At 40.9% G+C, this 16,790-nt stretch overlaps 2 protein-coding genes across 2 annotated transcripts in view; one reads left to right on the top strand and one right to left on the bottom strand.

The window, feature by feature from the left end:
- The window catches only part of LOC109969658 (tetraspanin-2-like), an 11,858-nt gene extending 503 nt beyond the window's left edge, over positions 1-11,355 (top strand). Inside the window, exons 2-8 of the mRNA XM_020616702.1 lie at positions 5,017-5,119; positions 8,231-8,328; positions 8,473-8,547; positions 8,653-8,736; positions 8,838-8,894; positions 9,042-9,125; positions 9,213-11,355. Of these exons, the coding sequence (XP_020472358.1) occupies positions 5,017-5,119; positions 8,231-8,328; positions 8,473-8,547; positions 8,653-8,736; positions 8,838-8,894; positions 9,042-9,125; positions 9,213-9,278 (567 nt within the window). The 3' untranslated portion in view covers positions 9,279-11,355. The remainder of the gene's footprint in view (positions 1-5,016; positions 5,120-8,230; positions 8,329-8,472; positions 8,548-8,652; positions 8,737-8,837; positions 8,895-9,041; positions 9,126-9,212) is intronic.
- Positions 11,356-12,184: 829 nt separating this feature from the next.
- LOC109969574 (mitochondrial glutamate carrier 1-like) lies at positions 12,185-16,110 on the bottom strand. Its single transcript, XM_020616558.1, has 9 exons — positions 16,025-16,110; positions 15,444-15,569; positions 15,066-15,121; positions 14,700-14,790; positions 14,504-14,622; positions 14,223-14,403; positions 13,969-14,126; positions 13,753-13,828; positions 12,185-13,602 (listed from the first exon to the last, which is right to left on the bottom strand). Exons 1-9 carry the CDS (start codon positions 16,045-16,047, stop codon positions 13,443-13,445), a joined length of 990 nt encoding a protein of 329 aa, XP_020472214.1. The 5' UTR covers positions 16,048-16,110; the 3' UTR covers positions 12,185-13,442.
- Positions 16,111-16,790: the final 680 nt, after the last annotated feature.

The following is a 16,790-nucleotide window of genomic DNA, read 5'->3' as shown; positions in this document are numbered from 1 at the left end:
AGAGTGACAGTAAGAGATTTTTAGTTTTGGCTCACCGGGCACAAATCAGATTTTCCGCAGAGGAAAAACCCGCCCCCCTTTTTTCCCGGGGAAGCGTGTTTTTGAAAGGAAGACTGAATGAAAAGACAGAAAGTGTTAGACAGAACGGAAACCAAAGTCAACTGGCTCCTTGCGCCACACTGCTTCATTAACAAACAGAGCTGATTGATAAAGTGAAGTCACACTCTCCCCAGGCTGGGGCAAGAGGTCCCCCAAATGCTTCCTCTTCTAAATTATTTAAAAAGCAGGACATGGGCAAGCAGAAGGAGGGTCAATAGAGTCGCTTCACTCAAGACAAACTGTCAGGTGGATGTGAAAGGTGTGTGTGATATTTGCACAAGCTTTGCACATGTGCCTTCAGAAAACCTGAATATGTCCTGAGGTATTTCTACAAGAAGTTGGTCAATATGTCCTGAGGTATTTCTACAAGAAGTTGGTCGCCTGACAACCTATGTGTGTATGTAAGCACTCACTGTTCACACTCCTTAGAGGGGAAGTTCCTTTGTGTGTGTGAGGGAGAAAAGAGAGAGAGAGATTTTCCAACAAGCATCTGCGGAGTGCATCAGCCATTGAGTGCAGTGTGAATGGATCTGCGGTGACAACAGGACAATAGCATAACTTAAGTCTGCTGCTCCTGCCTGGATAAAAAGTAGAGCCTGCTGGAGACCTAAATAAAGCAGCCCCGCTGGTCCCACCCTTGAGTTGTACATTCTACACCTCACATTATCCCCTGCATCCAGGATGGGTGTGGCTGTTGCTGAAATCTCCTTTTGATACATCTGACTATGGATGCATGCAGAGACAGACAGGTGATAATGTGAGAGAACCAGCTGAAAAAAGTGAATGCTTATAGTGACAGAATAAAAATAGAAAACATAGAGAAAGGAAGAAAAGGCTCATTGGGAGACTAAGAGGGATATTCATGTGTGTGTGTGTGCTCACATGTCAAAAAAGGGACAGTTGGTATGAACCCGACCCAGATAAAGATATAAAATAGATAAGTATGAGGATGTGTCATGGAATATTCTGTTGAACTGTGCTCTATGTGTTATACAGGACCACAAAAACATCTCCCTATTTTGGTGCTCTCTGCACAGGAGTTCTGCACTTTTCCTGCACTCTTTCAGCTGTCTGAATGCTTATAATCACAGAATCCCAATCCTCTCTGGGCTCCAACCTCTTCTGTTGATGGTGGAATGAGAAATGATGAGACAAGTGTGTGTGATGAAAGTGGGTGGAGGAGGGGCAGATATGGTTCCCCAGTCCCAGTCCTCCATTGAGCCAAAAGTCATGGTCATCTGTCAAAACAAACAGTCATCTCTTGTTTAAAAGTGTCTCTGACTCCATGTTTCACCATTATGATGCAGTGAAATTCCTGCATCGCTCCATAAACCAAACATTAGTGAAACACAGGCTAAATGTTTGCATATATTCCACTGATAGCTGCAAATACAACAGCTTGGAATGGAACATTAATACCTTGCTGGCTGGCCTGGCCTGTGTTTGTGAGCCACAGTTCACTGACTGCCCTATTTAGTCAAAAATTAAGCCTATGAGGTAAACACTGTAGGGCAAGCATTGCTTCATAGTGAAAGGTGTAGAACAGTTTGTATTTCTCACAGATTTTCCTCCTGTGTTCTTTCTCATTATAAATAATGTTTATAACACAGGGTAATATAACACAGGTTGGGTTTGGCTCCTGTTGACTTAATGATTTTGGTTAGTCAATGAACAATTTAGCACACACAAGGTCAGTTTAGCAGTTGTTTTCTGGAATCCTTGAACTGTTTAAGACTCTTTGTGTCTGTTTTTCAAACAATATTTTTGATTTGCTTGTCGGCTAACACTACATGCTACATGGGAGTTTTTTTTTTTCCCTTTGCTCTTTTCAGCATTTATTTCTGTAAAGAGCAAAAGGGAGGATGGCAATGAGCATGGCAACCTTCAGCACAGGTGAACTTGTTTTATTTTTCATAAAATAGCTGCTTTTTAAACTATATGATTAAATAATCAATCTGTATTGTGTAAAACCTGCTCAATACATATTAGAATATCTATCTATCACATATGACTCCACAAGTTCCTCAGTGAAAATGTACATTTACAAACAAGACCGTTGCCACATTTTAGTGTTATCATCCATACAAATGAGTATTAATATAAATGATTTAAGTGTGTAAAATAATGTACAAAAGTCAAGCATTTAACTGAGAAAAAAAGTGGAAATGTGAACTTGCACCTCTGAGGCCTTCAGCTTGTTTTTTAATGACAAACTACCCATATTTCCCACATGTACAGTGGAACATAATACAGCCTAGTGTCTTACATCAGGACCTGTAGGGTAAATGGTATTTCCTTTACCAAACATTAAAATATGTTTATACTGTTTATAATTCCAGTGTTATTACAAGTCAGCATGATGAATGTTTAGTTAATATGTATATATCACAACTGATGTACTTCACCTACTGTCAAAAATACGCAGCTGGGATATACTCTTGTTTTTATTGTCAGATAAACTAAAATGAGCAATAACTCTGCACAGCCATTAGTTTTAATTTAAAGGACTTCTGGTTCTGACTTTAATATCAGCATTGGCAATGAAACTAAATATTGTTCCAGTATTCAGCCTTATAAAAACAGTTGTTTTATGTTGTAGAGGTTTATGTGTGCCTCTGCTCTTCCCCTCCCTTGCCCAGCGGCAGAGCACAATGAGATTTACTCCACCCCAATTAGCTCGTGGCAATTTACAATTTCTTTCTGCCTAAAATTAAAATTTTAAATATGCTCTTGTGTCTGTTTTCCCAAATATATTCAGTACACTGTTAAAAAGTATGCCTAACACCGTTAAAGAACCTCGATGAAGCCTTGATACAGAGCTTTCTGTTTCTGTCTACGGATGTCCACGCATTCGAGCTATCCTCAGAGGCGTCGGGGCAGAAGGAGCACACAGTGGAACTCTGCTCTTCCATCTGTAGGCTATACAGTACATATATAGGAAGCCTGATAAGAGATTTATCTTTGTCTCTAGACTAGACTGTCGTAACTTATTCTCTCCTTTACTGTCTCCTTTTGCTCTCATTCACTGTGTTTTGCCCCTATTGTGTGCCAAAATGTATAGTCACAATGAGACAGTGGGTCTTTGTCTTCTGGGTGAGATTAGGAAGGAGGGAGTGAGATGAGGTGGGGCAGACGACGGTCGGGGCCGAGGAGGCATAGATTTGGGAGGTAGAGAGACGAGGGGGAGAGAGGGGTGTGTCTGGTGTCAGCCAGGGAAATGATGGCAGATGAAGTGGTGGGTAAAGTAGGGGGGTATGTAAGCAGTGAGGGGCTTAATGGGACCATTGGGATAGCCAGGCTTGGGAATACCAGTGTTGCGAATGTACTTAGCGTATCAGTTACTGACAGCAGGGTTGGGTGTAACCCCCCTGTGCTAAAATGAGATCTTTCAGTGTGACATCCATCCATGTCTGTTTCTGACAAGTCTTTTTTACCTGCCATCATAATAATGAATATTGATCTTTTCAGCTGTCTAAAACAAACCACAATATCTTAGGATGACCCAGCTCTTCTAGCACAGGATGCAGTGGGCAGCAGTCCTCACCTCACATCTCCACCAGCACCATCAGGTGCTCCAACAAATGCCAGTGATAAATAGATCCAGAGCCCCTCTCTGGACTAATCCAGCATGGATCTATAAGTCTGCATATCAGTAGCCTTTACTTCACAGTGCCTTATCACTTTGGACCTGCTAATCTTGAAAGCTTAAGAGCTCAGCTATCCCATACATCACCTCGCATTACACTAAATCCTCAGTTTGGGAGGAAGCCGGTTTCCCAACACCTGTCCCATTCTGATGTTTTACCACTGAGCTACTGACTTTACTTCAGACTAACATTATAAAATATAACCCGTGTACCTGGAGTGGAGGAGGAGATGAGTGTCGACAGTGAGACACAGAACATACAGTATAATACAAGTGACATGGCAGAACCAAAAAACAGAGGATATTTGGTAAAGGCCATAAAGTAAAATTAAGACACAGACAAAGAACAGTTTGTTTCTGCCTTAACTTGGCAGTGCAGTTTGAGGACACAGAATCAAACAGTGGTCTACCTAAATTTTGAGATCTAGGAAACAGAAAGACCATGTGACAAGGACTCCTAAATACTCTCCATTCAGACAAATCTTTTTATTTCTTTATGCACATGGATGCTGAAGCTCAGCTAAGAAGGCTTTTAGACTGGATTATCCTCAGGGGCCATGGGCTCAGTGATCATTAAAACCTCTCAGTATTGATCTGCCAGTGAAGCACCCACCACAGCCTCTGCACTAGAAAGCATCTCAGACCTCAGAAAAAAACATTCACTGCAAGGGCTCCTGCCCGCTTTAGAGAATAATCAAAGCAAGCGCATTACAGGGACTATGATTTTGTCCAATGTATACTGATGATGGTTTAGGTGAAGGAAACTATGAGTAACATGTAACCACATTTGCAAACAAACAGGCGAGCCTGTTTAAGCTCAAGGTGCCACACTGCTGCCCACAACCAAGTGGGTCATTTTCTCCCTATTGGGAAGCCAGAGATTGTTACATAAGTTGCATTTTGGTGGTGTGTGTTTCTCTAGAACACATGTAGCAGACAGATAATCAGGCTATTGTTTTACAGAAAATATTCCATTTTAGTTCAGCTATCTAATTATACTCCTGTTGCATAACGCCACAGGCCAGGAGTGGAAACTCCACAAGATCATTTGCTTTATTTATGTGGAAAATCACATTCAGTTGAGCAAAAGAACAAGCTCGTAGAAGGCCCGAAAACATGCTTGTCCACTGTGCTGCGTACACGAGTCATGACAGCACATGACTGCAGACCAGTTGCTTGAAGGTTATTTATTTGTTTTTCCTCTATGTATTGTTCTGTAATAAACATGTAGTATAGCTTATTGTATGTCTTTCTGTCCTATCTCCCTTCAGCTGATAGGATCCTTTGTTCTGGCCGTGGGACTGTGGCTGCGTTTTGACCCAGTAACTGTGTCTCTGCTCACCGGTGATAAGGCTCCAAACACCTTCTTCATTGGTGAGTACCGCAGCACACCTCAGCTAATCTCCACAGTCAATGTACGCACACTGTAGGTTGGTAACAATATATTGTTGTCATGATTTGGTTCCGCTGATTCCCATCCAGCTTTTATTTTTTGAGCTTCAGCATCCATGTGCATCCATGTGCATTTTATTTTACTTCCTGTTTTTGTTTCGGTCTTTTTACGTTCTTCATCACTCACATTAGTTTCACCTGCTTCGTTATTGTTTGCACCTGTTTACACCTCTATTTAGGCAGCGTCCTCCCACCAGGACGCTGCCAGATTGTTCTAGACCCCAGCTCTGACTTTCCAGCATTCTCTTCGGTATTGGTATTTTTGTGTTTCTGACCCGGACTGCTTCCTTGGATTGTTCTGTTCTGCCTTGCCCTCTTATTTCGGACTGCTTCAGTGTATCGGCTTAACGGATTTATCTTTGGACAACGCATTTTGGATCACCTCTGTTGTATGTGTTTGCTGGCTCTGATCTCGGACTGTTATACCGACCGTGAGTTTTGTGTTTCCACCGTGTCTTGTATGGTTTTTGTTTACGTTAGTTCTCTTATTAAAGAGACGGGTTTTGTTCATTACTTCCTTGTCTGGCCATTTAATGAGTTCACCAAACACTTTTCGGCCGCATCGCGCGTCGTTTCTGACATATTGCATCACATTCAACACAAGGCCATCGATTCAATCTATGTGTTGAATAATTCATTGAAGGTTGAATTATGGAAGGACTGTTGTCAACTGGAAATAATAAATTTTGTTTGTGTCACTGCATTGCCAGTTGTTTTTCTTGGAAAGCTGTGCATTGGTTTGTACTTTAAATATATGCTGCTGGGAAACCGCACTAAATGGGTCAAGGAAAGTTTTCGTTGTTTCCCTCTGACGTCTTAGCAATTACTTTCATTCTGGCTGACATCAATGGCTGGCATTTTATTACGACTTTATTTTCTAAAAGTTTGAAGCTCTGTTGTATGATTTTTAAGTTCCTTACCTAATAAATATGCTGTGCTCATCTTTGTCACACACAAACACACTCCATTACCACACACACAGAACTTGGGTATAAAGAACAAGTATGTGCTGCCCTACAGAAGTTGGTCCTTGTACACGTCTGCTATGTGATTGTGTTTGGTGAATGTCCCAATACCAAGTTTTGCTTTCACACTTTTGCATTACTCGCTATATGCGTGCTTCACACTAGAGATGTGTGAACAACAGGAAATTACTGCACATGAAGCGTATACACAAGGGATAACCATGTGGCTGCTAACCACTTTTCAATCAGTTACCCTGCTCAAATGGAAAGAGCCAGACAGAGGGGCGACATGGGGAAAGTTTAAAAGGCACATGGAAGAAGACAATCATGGAAACAGGTGGGAATCCATGGCAAAGTTCTTAAGTAAAAGCAAGATGCCATATGACATGACCGCACAGTGGCAGGAGGAGAGAGATGTGTTTAGCTCTACCTTTCTACACCCACTCTCAACTACACAGTCTGTGTGATAATGTCAGTTATTTTAACAGTCTCCAGACTAAACTATTCTGTTTAATTTCTTCTCTAAATCTAGCAGCTTTACAGTTAAGTGGTTATTACATGTAATAGTAGACAAAACCCTATAATGCCATGAAGGTATTTCATCACTTCCTTTTCTCTGTGCATGGATGTCTGTGTGGTTTGACCGAGGGTGGAAGGCTTCTGTCAGGTCCTCTGCGAGAATAGTACGACATGTGGCTTTGACAGCTGCGAGCGCTCATCAGTCGCTCCTCCTCGTTCCTATGGCGTCAAGCCCACACAGAACTTCTTTGTCATTTGAAATGAGGTGCGATAAGGAAGTGAGAACAACTTTAAATTAACTATCTAAAAATAAAACTAGCACAGCATCTCTGTCATTTCTAAATTCAGCATCACTTGTCACCTGCTGAGATAACATGCTAACTGATCATGTGACACCTCAAGCTGCAAACTAACAACAAAAGGAACAACCCTCCAAAGTCATCAAATATTTTCATTGACGCACCTGGATCCTATGAACTGTCCCCTATTGTTCCCACCTGAGCACAACATCACCTGTGGGCTGATGCGTCCTCTCTCACCCTGTCCTCTACAGAGCTGTCACCTAGCAACAGACCCCACCTGTATGAGAGCACACTGGTGGAACCAGTCTGTTGTTGATTTCCTCCCTGCAGACCCATGATATAATATTCCTAATGACAGGGTTAATGGGAGACTGGGGCATCTATGAAACATGAAGCATCCCATTGAAGTCAGGCTCACGAGGCTTTTTATAAGGCATCTCATATGAGGACCCTGTTAAAAGGCACCACAAGCAACTCCACTCTGAAAAAGGATCTGACAGAGAGCTGGCCACTTTGCTGCCATTTGTTCAGCTGACCACAGAAATAGCACAGTTTCAAATGTTCATGCCACTGTCTGAGCTCTGCTTGGCAATCTAGAGAGTGACAGTTTCATCTTACACTCACTTGGCAGTTTATTAGGTACACCTTGCTAAATCTAATAGAGTCTAATCCTCTATTCATGAAGGCGATAATGTTCAGTTTTTGCAGGCAGCCGTGTGTGCTGCTGTTGAACTGTATTGTGTTACACAGAGAGGTGTTTCTGCAATTCATTCTGGCTTTACTGATGTTTAAATAGAGTGGACAAAATAGTAGAAACAATACATTTCAACAGCAGCATAAACTACAGCCTTCAAAATGATTATACAGTAGAATCAACATCTCTCTTAAACTGTTTAAACAAAAACCGTTTTTATTGCAGGACAGTTGTAGGCTTTTAAACTGCATTCATTTTAGGTAGGTGTACCCAATAAACTGCCCACTGAGTGAGTGTACATTTGTAGCTCTAATCTGCCCCCTGCTGGTGATTGTGAATTATAATTGCCATATGAGCTAGCAGCTAAATTAAGCATGTTAACAGAGATGTATTCGGGAATCAAGTCATGGAAGCTCAGTGAATGCACCTCAGTGTATAACATCTTGTTGTTTGTTTACCTCATGACTTAAGGTTTTATTTACCTGCCTTTTTGTTTACAATTATCATTAGTGTATGTACAGTTAGTGACAACCCTTATCCCTCTGTTCCTCAGGTGTGTATATACTGATTGGTGCTGGCAGTCTGGTGATGTTAGTTGGTTTCTTTGGCTGCTGTGGAGCTGTTCGAGAATCTCAGTGCCTGCTGGGTTCAGTGAGTTCAATTCTATACAAACACATGAGCATTCATCATGAAATTCTTAATATACAGTAATATATAAAACTAAATATTTTTAAGTAGGCAGCTATTCCATCTATAGCCTATCTACAAGCCCACTATGTGGATTTTTTTTCCCAGTTTTTTGCCTGCCTGTTGATCATCTTTGGAGCTGAGGTAGCAGCAGGGGTGTTTGGATTTTTAAACAAAGACAAGGTACATTATTTCATAGCTTGAGTAGTTGAATATGATATTTTGCATGCAACAATAAGACTGACAAACACATCACAACACATTATTCACTTATACTCTCTTGCACAGATTATCCAAGACATTCAGAACTACTACGTAACAACGTACAATGAAAACAATAATGGCACTTTGATCAGCTCATACCAGAAAGTAGTAAGTAAAAAAATAAAAAGGTAACCTTTGGCAGAAAATCATATTGCTAAAAAGAATTTTGCATTTGCTTCTGATTCTAATGTTCTTCTTCTAACTTTCAGCTGAACTGCTGTGGAACCACAGAAAGCCGCTGCCCTGATGCCGAACATGCTACCAAGGTAAGATCTGTCACTAGCTCTAGACACAGAACGAAAATTCAGTTTAGTCTCTTTGTTATTTAATGATGGAGTCATGGTGCCAAATATAAAGCATCCCTGTTCACTTGATCTTAACACTGCTTGACTCCTCTTATCTTTGGACTGCAGGACTGTGAGACAGGCATCAAAGACTTCTTCGACAGTAAACTCTACATCATTGGCTATGTGGGTATCGGCATCGCTGGAGTCATGGTGAGTTGGGATCACAGAAGAGTTGAAAACACACAAATACAGATTCTGGTTCAGAATGATTCATCTAAAATCATTTCCTCTCAACAGATCATTGGGATGATCTTCAGTATGGTTCTCTGCTGTGCCATTCACAACAGCAGGGAGGTCATCTAAGCTTGACCCTTGACTTCTACCCCTCACCCCTCCTTTAGCCAAACCTGAAAGACTGTACAATTTGTTCAAATATCAACCCCTGTCCATCATCCACAAAGGGACCCAGGCAACTAAGCATGTTCAAAACATTCCTTTCCACTATGGTGCTCAGCCCAGCTCTCCTGGCCCGATCTTTGTTCCTCTAGAGTTTTCTTTATTTATTTGCCATCGCTAATTAAACAGCATATTCTACCTTTTATAACAGTCTAATAAGACTTAGACAATTCACATATCCAGTGGGAACAGTATAAATTCTGATGCTGACCTGACAGTCTGTCAGTTTATCTTTTACTCATGCCCATTTGGCTGCCATAAAAATTTTTGAACCACTTAGTGTCACAGTAGTGTCAGTGCTTTTTCACACAGCCTTGACACTGACCCCATGGCTGTGGGAAACTGAAGCCTACGAGAGCAATCTGAGGTGAAAGCAGCTGTGTGCATAGAAATCAGCATACACAGATGGATGCGCACAGACACACAAACACAGCAGTATTGTGTCTCATGAGACCAGAGCCCTAAAAACGGTTGTCTGACATCTCACAGGGAGTCTTGATTGGTCGAATCAGAGTAACCGTCTACTTACTATACCAATGTTAAAGCGGTCTTGGCAAGAAAGTGTATTTCCCCAAATTTGTAAGTATCACAATTATGCAATCTCAGGATATTTAACTTAAAAGTTAACCACTTTCCACACAGTGCTGCTACCTTTAGAAAATGTTCTCTAGGGTGAATTAGACAACTCAAGTAAGTTTCAAGAGTCCTCTGCCGAGCAGCAATTATTGGAAAAGCTGCCTGTAAAGGCAGGAAAGGTACACAAAAACATCACAGACTGTATACACTGCATTTCAAAACAGTCAGCAGGAGCGTGAACAATACAAGAATTGTAGTTAGGGAGCTAAAACATGCAGACACACTAGTCTGATCCTTTCAGCGTGATTTTAAAATCAGTCTTATGCCAACTGAACTACAAACCAAATCCCCTGGTCATGCCAAAAGAAAATACCACTTCCTAGACTTTTTTCATAAATATATAGGCTCTCTTATGTATGAGAATACCGTGGATGCTCCGTCGATTGTATGTTAAGAAACTGAGATCACATGGACTTGTAAACATGTAGTAAGTGCTCAGCTAAAATTATTTGGTCATCCAAGCCAGGTGTTGCATCTTTCCCCATTTCTCTCTTTCCTCGTGTGCCTTCAAAGTACACGGTCAAATAACAAAACCCAACTTCTCATCATTCTTACTTCACTGACCTCAGCAGGGCTGAATAGATACCCAACCTGAAAGCAGTTCCATTTCTCCCGATTAAATCAGGTCACTATTAATTTTGACTTTAAGTATCAGGACTCCAGTATGTAAATATATGTGAGTTTATTTGTAGTTGTACATTATTTGTGGCTAATGTGATCATTATTATTTAACACACTGTGTGTAGACAGAGGTTTGTAGTAGTTGTACAGTGTTGTAATCATGACAGTGTTTGTAATTAGCCAGAGAAAATCCACACAGCTAAAACCGCTTCTTAATGTGTCTTTCTTTGATGACAGCTATTTTTCAACACGTGCACATAGCGAATATGTACATATGTTTGTAGAGTTGGACTGCAGTTAAATGGCACGCGTGTTCAATGAGCAGCACATAAGGCCCGGCTTTCCATTATTGTTTTGGTGTGTTTTGATGTGTCATGCTCAGCTGTGACTTCTTAGCCAAAAAACAGCTGAAGTGGTGGAAGCAACACTTTCTCTGCCAACTGTTTTGAAATCCTCTTGGTACTATAAAAATGTAAGTATAACGTAGCACAAGTGAGGAGACAACCAAGCTTAGCACCTCAGGATGTTGGGATGCCAGTAGGTAGTGGGCCAAGGCCACTGAAATAGATTGAACTAGTTTAATGCTACTCAGTCCACAGGTTGTTGCTGTGTTAAATGTGGAGACATGACGTACTGTGCACCTAAAATCAACTGTCTACATGGCCAAGCCTTTCATAGTTGATTGTGTTTTAATTTATTTTAATATCATTCCAGGCTTCTCAGGAAGATAGGTGTTTGAAGTTTAATAAAACCTTTAAAGTTAAAAAAAAAAAAAGTGTTTCATGTGTATTTTTCTAAGTATTTTGGCGTTTATGTTTCCCATTCTGACAGATACTTTATATGGATTTTCTTTCTATATATAATAAATAGCCAAAGTTTAGTAGTAGTTATACATTTTGAAGGAATCCTCAGCTAAACAGTACTAATGTACTGTAGTATGGAAATTTACCCTAGGAGAAATGGGGTGCAGTAGGTGGTGAGATCTTATTATATTCAAGCAGATTATGGTTTTTAATGCAGCATGGGAAGAAACTGTTTGATTATTTTGTTTTAAAGATGCTTTCCAACTGTAACATTACATAGTATAGTGATCTCTGTTACATGGATTTGATATCCCCTGTGATGAAGTAGGTTTCCAGGTTTAGTCCCAGGAGTCTTATGTCAGAGTTTCACCTTTCTGCACTTGAGCTAAAAGAACAGTTGAATATTTAGTTCAGGGGACAGGTATGCGTGCAATGTCAGCAAAGAGTCCAGGACTACCCAGGGTAGAATTACCCAACACAGCAGCATGCGCGTTCCACTACCACAATCTTATCCATGCATGCGTGTGATGCATGTGTGAGGAAGAAGGGTAACACCTTTCAAGCTTGCATCAGAAAAAGGTATTAATATCTACAGGCAACCTGCTGCTGGTTTTCAATAACCCACCGTCCCACTTCAGGCTACACAGACTCCAGAAATAACACAAACAAACCCTGCATTTACACATATTTATTCAGAATTTAGAAGACTGAATTTACATATGTAACTTTCAAATGAAAATAAATCTTCCCAGCTGGTTGAAACATTTCTTACACGTTGAAAGGCTACAAGTTAGAGTTTGACTTGCACAGTTTGAGAAAAATGGAAAACTACAGGATAGATATTTACAGAGGTAAACCCCACTAAATTTTCCAGAAGAGAGAGTGCAGTCCAACATTGTGCACTGTTCAGCTTCTAAATGCCTAATGTTATACTGTACATTTGTGTGGGCTCCTGTATCTCTGTCCGTCAAGAAAATCTGCCCAGCGCAATGTAGCACTTTCTCTGAAGACTTGGTCCCAAAAGCACAGTACATGCCACCAATAAAATCTTATCACTCTAATAAACCACCATCAAGCAACATCTTTGTCATAAAAAGCAGTTATTCACAGTCAAGTGCAGAATTTAAGCTTGAAAGTTACATAATCACAGCAATGTAGGTTGCTACAGAAAGATTTGCAGAGCCCAGTAAAAACCCAAAACACCTTAACCACAACTGCTTTGAAAAATATGGGAAACCATTTCTTGTAACAGAAACCCTGGTGCCCCTGTATGACGCAGCAGAGGACGAGCAGTCCAGATCTTGTGCTCATAAACTACCATGTCTTTTCCCTACTAGATTGATAATATGACAATATGTGGAAATTGTTTTGTGAAATAACTTATTTACCAAATTAATAAATAAATGTACTTCAAAAACAAATATACTATATACTGGGATCAACATCCGTGGCCCAGTTTCACACAACAACCCTTTAAAACAGGATTAAAGCTTTTCAAGTAAACTTTCAATATTCTGCTGTCACTACTTGGTGCTGCTCTTGCAACACCATGTAACAGCCATCGCGTAGTGGCTGCCAAGATGGGGCAGTTGGAGAGGAAGGCAGGTTAGGGTTTCTATGAAGGGTAAGTGATATGGGGTTGATTTAGGGGTAGGGGTTCAATCTAAGGAAACAGGGTGAAGGGTTTGGTGCCACAGGAGTCAAGTCTGATAAATGGATAATCAGTGTTGATTATCAAGTCCCTCAGTGAGGGAAACAATTCTTTCCTCACTACAGGCTCCACTGAAGCAAATACAGATAAGTAAGTTTCAATCTCAGTCTCTCAAATAAGAGTTAGTAAAATTTCAAACCATTTTGAAATAAAAAATGGCATCTCTCTGATTCCATCAGGTGTTTTACCTTAAACACCTCTAACAATAAAGAAGGTACACAGTAAAAGAGATGGCTACATCCAGGGCATAGTTGCCTGCTATTTAATGAGGTGGCAGAGAGATATGGAAACAGCTTTTGCTTATGCAGAGTAGATGCCGTATGGGGTGTACCCAAGCAGAAACTCTCCAACTCCTACAAAGTACACAACCTGAGCAATGCCAAAGAGTGGGGCAATAACCAGGGCCCGGCAACCAGCCCCCTTGAGGAACGCTCCGGGACCCTCTTTTCTCATGATCTTCCTACAATGGAACAGAGAGCGCAGGGTTAGCACAGTGTGTATAATAGTCATACCAACCATGGGGAGAGGGAGGGAGAGGCACGATGTTTGATGGTGCTAGGATTCATCCTAGTAACATTTACTAGGAATCCAAAGACTGAGATATGATTACCTGACACAGTCCACTACTCCATTGTAGGTTTCCTCATTAGTTCCTTTTTTGAGTGATTGCAGTCTTGTTTTCACCACTGCACAAGACAAAACTTATTTTAGCTGAGAATTATAAAATGTGAAACAGCGCACAAAATTTCAGTTAAAAAAAAGCTTCTGGTCAGCTCCCAGTCCCCCAAGACACTGGTTAGTTATTCGCATAGACTGAATCACCCACCGTCACAAGGGCTGACAGCCACAGCAGCAATGGATCCAGCCAAGCAGCCGGACATGAAGGACCAATAGAGGGGCACAGATGGGTCTTCAAACGAATGCTGACCGAGCTGGTGCAGATGTGCAAAGACAGGGAAGTACACGACAGAGAACGGGATGTCCCTGAAGAGTTAATAAACAAGCATATTCAAATTAAGAAGGCACTGACAAGAGATGAAAAAACAATTAAACAAGAGCAAGCATTAAATTTCATCTCACCTCATTAAGGTGGCTCCGAGTCCCCTGTACAGTCCTGTGACTCCTCTGGTCCTCAGCAGCTCTCTGGTGATCTGTGTGGCAGACACTCGCGCAGGGCTAGCATTGTAAGAACGGCTAAGAACAGCACTGGTCCCCCCAATCTTCAGAGTTGATACCACAGGCATCACCCTCTGTTGGGCCACTAGCAGATACAAGGAACATTCTATCAATTTGTTTCATCAACACCTCAAAGCATTATTTTTAATGATGGTAGTCTATGCTGCTCATTTCCCTGTAAGTACCTAGCCTGCCAGCATCCTGCAGCTGGATCTTGAGCATCTCCATTGGTGTTGTGACAATGACCTGGCACATTCCTGCACAACATCCTGCAAACATCTCCTTGAACACTGTCAACCTGCCACTAAAGACACCAAATAAATAAAAAATTAGAAACCAAGAATGACACTGGCACTTTTTCAGAGCTACAGTACTTCTCACCCGTCTTTGATCAACCAGTGGCGGAAGAAGTCGTTAGCAGCAAGTTTGATGGCCTTCTCGGGGGTTACCAGGGTGAGATTTACTGCAGCACCTGCAATAATGAACAATACTCATGACAAACTTGATTCTAATTAAACAGGAAAGTAACCACTCTCATTACATAAAATAAGTGCTTTTAAAATAAAAAGTAGAGGTACAACAAATTTACAGACAACAAGATGTCTGTAAATAAAATTAATTACACTCACTAGATCACAGAGGATGACAAGTATATAATTTAACTTTGCCAATTTTAGTGATTCAACGTGACACTGTAGCAATCACATTACAAAAAAGAGCAAATATTGACAGTCTGACTAATCTTACCTCTGTACATGCCAAAGTAGCCTTCGGATTTAACTGTCTTTATTAGGCAATCCATCCTGAAGAAAAACAGGGAAACAGATAAGCCATCTTATCTACTGTGTTCACAAAAAATTAAATACGGAGGCAATATATCTTAACAGTACAACTTGTTCACAACATCACAGCACACATCACAAATAAGCTTTAAGGAAGGAGACAGTGTAAGAAAAGGCTACTGTATGTGGAGTTAATGGGGAAGCACTACAATAATATTATACCAAGTAATAATAGTAATAATACAATACCAAATCTAGAGGAGGAGCATGTTTTGACAGTAACTGGTGGAGAGGGAGTTGGGAGCACAGAAATCACTGATCTTTTGATTTGTGAGGGACTTACATGTTCTTGTAAAGTTGCTGCCCGCTACGTTGGTTCTGCAGGCGGGTCTTGGCCAGGTCAATTGGAAACACACAGGTGACTCCTACCATGCCTGCTATCCCTCCATTGATCAGTTTAGCTGGGAGGCTATACAGGGGCATGTCAAAACAGACAGGTGCATAACAATCATTTTTATTCTCACATTTCTACAACTGGAGTAAGGTGGGGCACTGTGACAAAACTGAAGCGGCAGAAGAATTGGTTGTCCAAAGTATAAGATCAAGAACATTGTCTGTAATTTGCTGTGCCTTTTAAATTGTGTGTGTGTGTTGTATGTGAGGCATTAGCTCTGCAATAGAACTGCGTATACAGTGACTGCCTCTGGGAACCAGGTCATCCAAAAATAGCTTGTCAGCAGAGCAAATGTTTGTATGAAGCATTACACATCCTATGGCGTCATGTTAGCTCTAGCAACACAACATATGGCAAATTAGAACTGTTCATTATACAAAATTAGCTGAATACAGTAATCGAGCATGTTACACATTTTTTCTCTGTGACCAGCCTACATATCATGCTAGAGAGTCTGATCATGTTCATACCTAATCTGCTGTTGTTGGGCCATGGTTCTTTGTTGTCCTGAGAGCAAAGGTTCCTGAGGAGGCCGCAAAGGGAAAGCAGGCTGTGAGTCCCTGAGACATAGAGTATGACAAGAGTGGAAAGAGGCTGAGGGTTATATATACTGAGGCAGATCAGAGGATAAATTTGACATTACTCTCCACCCACTGCACTACCAGCCAAAAAAAAAAAAAAAAAAAAGGAGTCAGAGTCAGTCATCAGCTTACCAAAACCACACCACAATCCAAAAAGCTCCTGGCATGAACCTCCCTACTGTGTGGACAAATTAGTTCCAGTTTTAAACAGGGCTTCTGTCCACAGTATCATGGTTACAAAATCATATACAGGACTTATGGAGTGAGGAAAATCATAAATAAAGAAGCCCCAATTCATTATGTCTGTCTAAATTTATAGCAGTTTAAGTAAAGAGGATCTGATAATTGACAGGATTAATGTTGGCTGTGCAACACAATTTCTGATTAACCTCACTCATGTACATTTTCTGTATAATGCAATAAAGTTCTACAGGCACACAAACTACATTTTCCAAAATGATCATACAATGGAATCAACGCCTCCTTGAAGCAGTTTAAACAAAAACTGAAAAGTCATCACCTTCATGGAGGAGGATTCACTGCAGGAGTGTTGCATTAGGCGTACCTAATATACTGCCAGTGACACATATATTTTGCACAGTGACTGTCATCATATCCACATCCATAGTAAACAACAACCACAAAAAAAACGCCT

This window comes from Monopterus albus, unplaced genomic scaffold (assembly GCF_001952655.1).
Source record: "Monopterus albus unplaced genomic scaffold, M_albus_1.0 scaffold6.1, whole genome shotgun sequence".
Taxonomy (NCBI): Eukaryota; Metazoa; Chordata; class Actinopteri; order Synbranchiformes; family Synbranchidae; genus Monopterus; species Monopterus albus.
Note: the sequence above shows the minus strand (reverse complement) of the source record. Positions and strands in the feature narration are given on the sequence as shown.